The sequence below is a fragment of the Oryzias melastigma genome, linkage group LG3 (assembly GCF_002922805.2).
Source record: "Oryzias melastigma strain HK-1 linkage group LG3, ASM292280v2, whole genome shotgun sequence".
NCBI classification, from domain to species: Eukaryota; Metazoa; Chordata; class Actinopteri; order Beloniformes; family Adrianichthyidae; genus Oryzias; species Oryzias melastigma.
The window spans coordinates 15,766,653-15,768,307 of NC_050514.1; the positions used below are offsets into that span (position 1 = coordinate 15,766,653).

The 1,655-nt window shown below is 35.0% G+C and overlaps 1 protein-coding gene across 1 annotated transcript in view; it reads right to left on the reverse strand.

The window, feature by feature from the left end:
• strc1 (stereocilin 1) overlaps positions 1–1,655 on the reverse strand; it is a gene marked incomplete in the record, with an annotated part of 12,452 nt that overhangs the window by 5,128 nt on the left and 5,669 nt on the right. Inside the window, 3 exon segments of the mRNA XM_036210047.1 lie at positions 692–888; positions 1,065–1,200; positions 1,384–1,472. Coding sequence (XP_036065940.1) covers positions 692–888; positions 1,065–1,200; positions 1,384–1,472 — 422 coding nt within the window.

Below are 1,655 nucleotides of genomic sequence, written 5' to 3' on the forward strand. Positions count from 1 at the left end.
GATTAAAATTCATCAGAAACTTTTTAAAAGTCTGTTTAAAAAGGTTTTGATTTTCCCTATAAACAAGACATAATCGAAAAGAAAGAAAAGAATACTAGTAAAACATCCCAAATTGCTGAATTTTCTCAAAAAAATCCCAAGAAAGTAAAGCTCTTTAAAAAAAATACATATGAGTGCATCTGTGTGGGTTTTTTTATCCTACAGAAGAGGTTGTCTCAACAAGAGTCAGGCTAAGAACTTTTATTAACATTCATGCTGTTTCTGACTTGACTCACTCTTTGGAAACCAAAAGCATAAGGTGGACCAAAAGACTCACTCTTAAGTTTAAAGTTATTTTACAGTGTTTGCTTAGCAAAAAAACATCTGGACAGACATCAGAAAAGATTGCAACAGAAAGGAATTCTAATAAAGTAGGGAGAGTTGAACCATTCAAGAAAATGAATCTTTTCTTATAGCCACAGATATTTTGTACGTTCCTAGTTTATGATCATAGAAGCACTGTCTGTGATATCCTTTTTTTTAGATAAAACTGCAGCACAACCTTTAATTTTTATTGTTTGATACATTTTTTCTTCATAATTTAAATTTTCTTTTATTAACATGCTTTTTTGAGCCATTTGATAAAATATTGTTTGAAAAGCAACTAGCATCCAGATGATGAGACAGGATTTTCCGTGCGTGATGACTTTACCCAAAAACACCAGGTTCTTGCAGAATACGGGCCACGATTTCCATCTTACTGCCACTGTAGCAGAGCTCTTTGAGGGCATCCAGATTTGTAAGGAAAAAGCTGCGATCGACTTGAATAAAGATTTCATCCATCACAAATGGCGCCATAATCCCAAGTGATTGAAACTCCTCTTCTGTGAAGTCTGCTGTGTACATGCCCTGCAGTTAAAAGGACACAATCAGATGTTAATGATAGAGCAAAACAGGTGAGAATATCAAACTATAGGGGGTAAATGGTTAACAGTATTTCTAAAAAAAAAAGAATTATTAAATTAAAAAGCTACCTTTGGCTACACTTGTGCCAGCTTGGTAGCTGTTGATAGTAAAATACATACCAGTCTCTGAGCTATTTTGTCCACCAGTAGTTCCTGTTTGGTTTTGGATAGCATGAGAAACTGGTGAGGTTCCTGGATAATCATCTTCCTCAAAGTGTCCATCTCATCCGCAGCAAACTTCTTAATAGTGCTCACCCTAAGGACAAACATCAAACAGCGTTAGTTCAGTTACTTTCCAAATCTAATTTTACATCGGATTCAAGAAGAAGAACGAGTCTTTAATTTTTATAATACTCATATTAGGATGTGTCATTGTGCATCAATGTGAATCTTTTTATGAGAATTATTCAGGAAGGAAAAAGCATATCTCTTGACTCACGGCATGGACAAAGCTATTTCAACTCCAAGATCCTCGAGCAGCTCAGAGAGGAATTCAAACTGAGAAATCGCCTCTACCAAACACTTTTTCTGTAAAGAAAATGCAAAAAATCACAACAGTTATGCTGAATGATTGTCAACAACGATGTCAAACAACTGAAAATAGAAGCTTTTCTCTCATTGTTTGTCATGCTGTTAGTCATAAATTGGACACAATTGATCACACATTCAGCAGTGACCTAACAACTGTGTTGGAGTTAGGAAAACACCTTT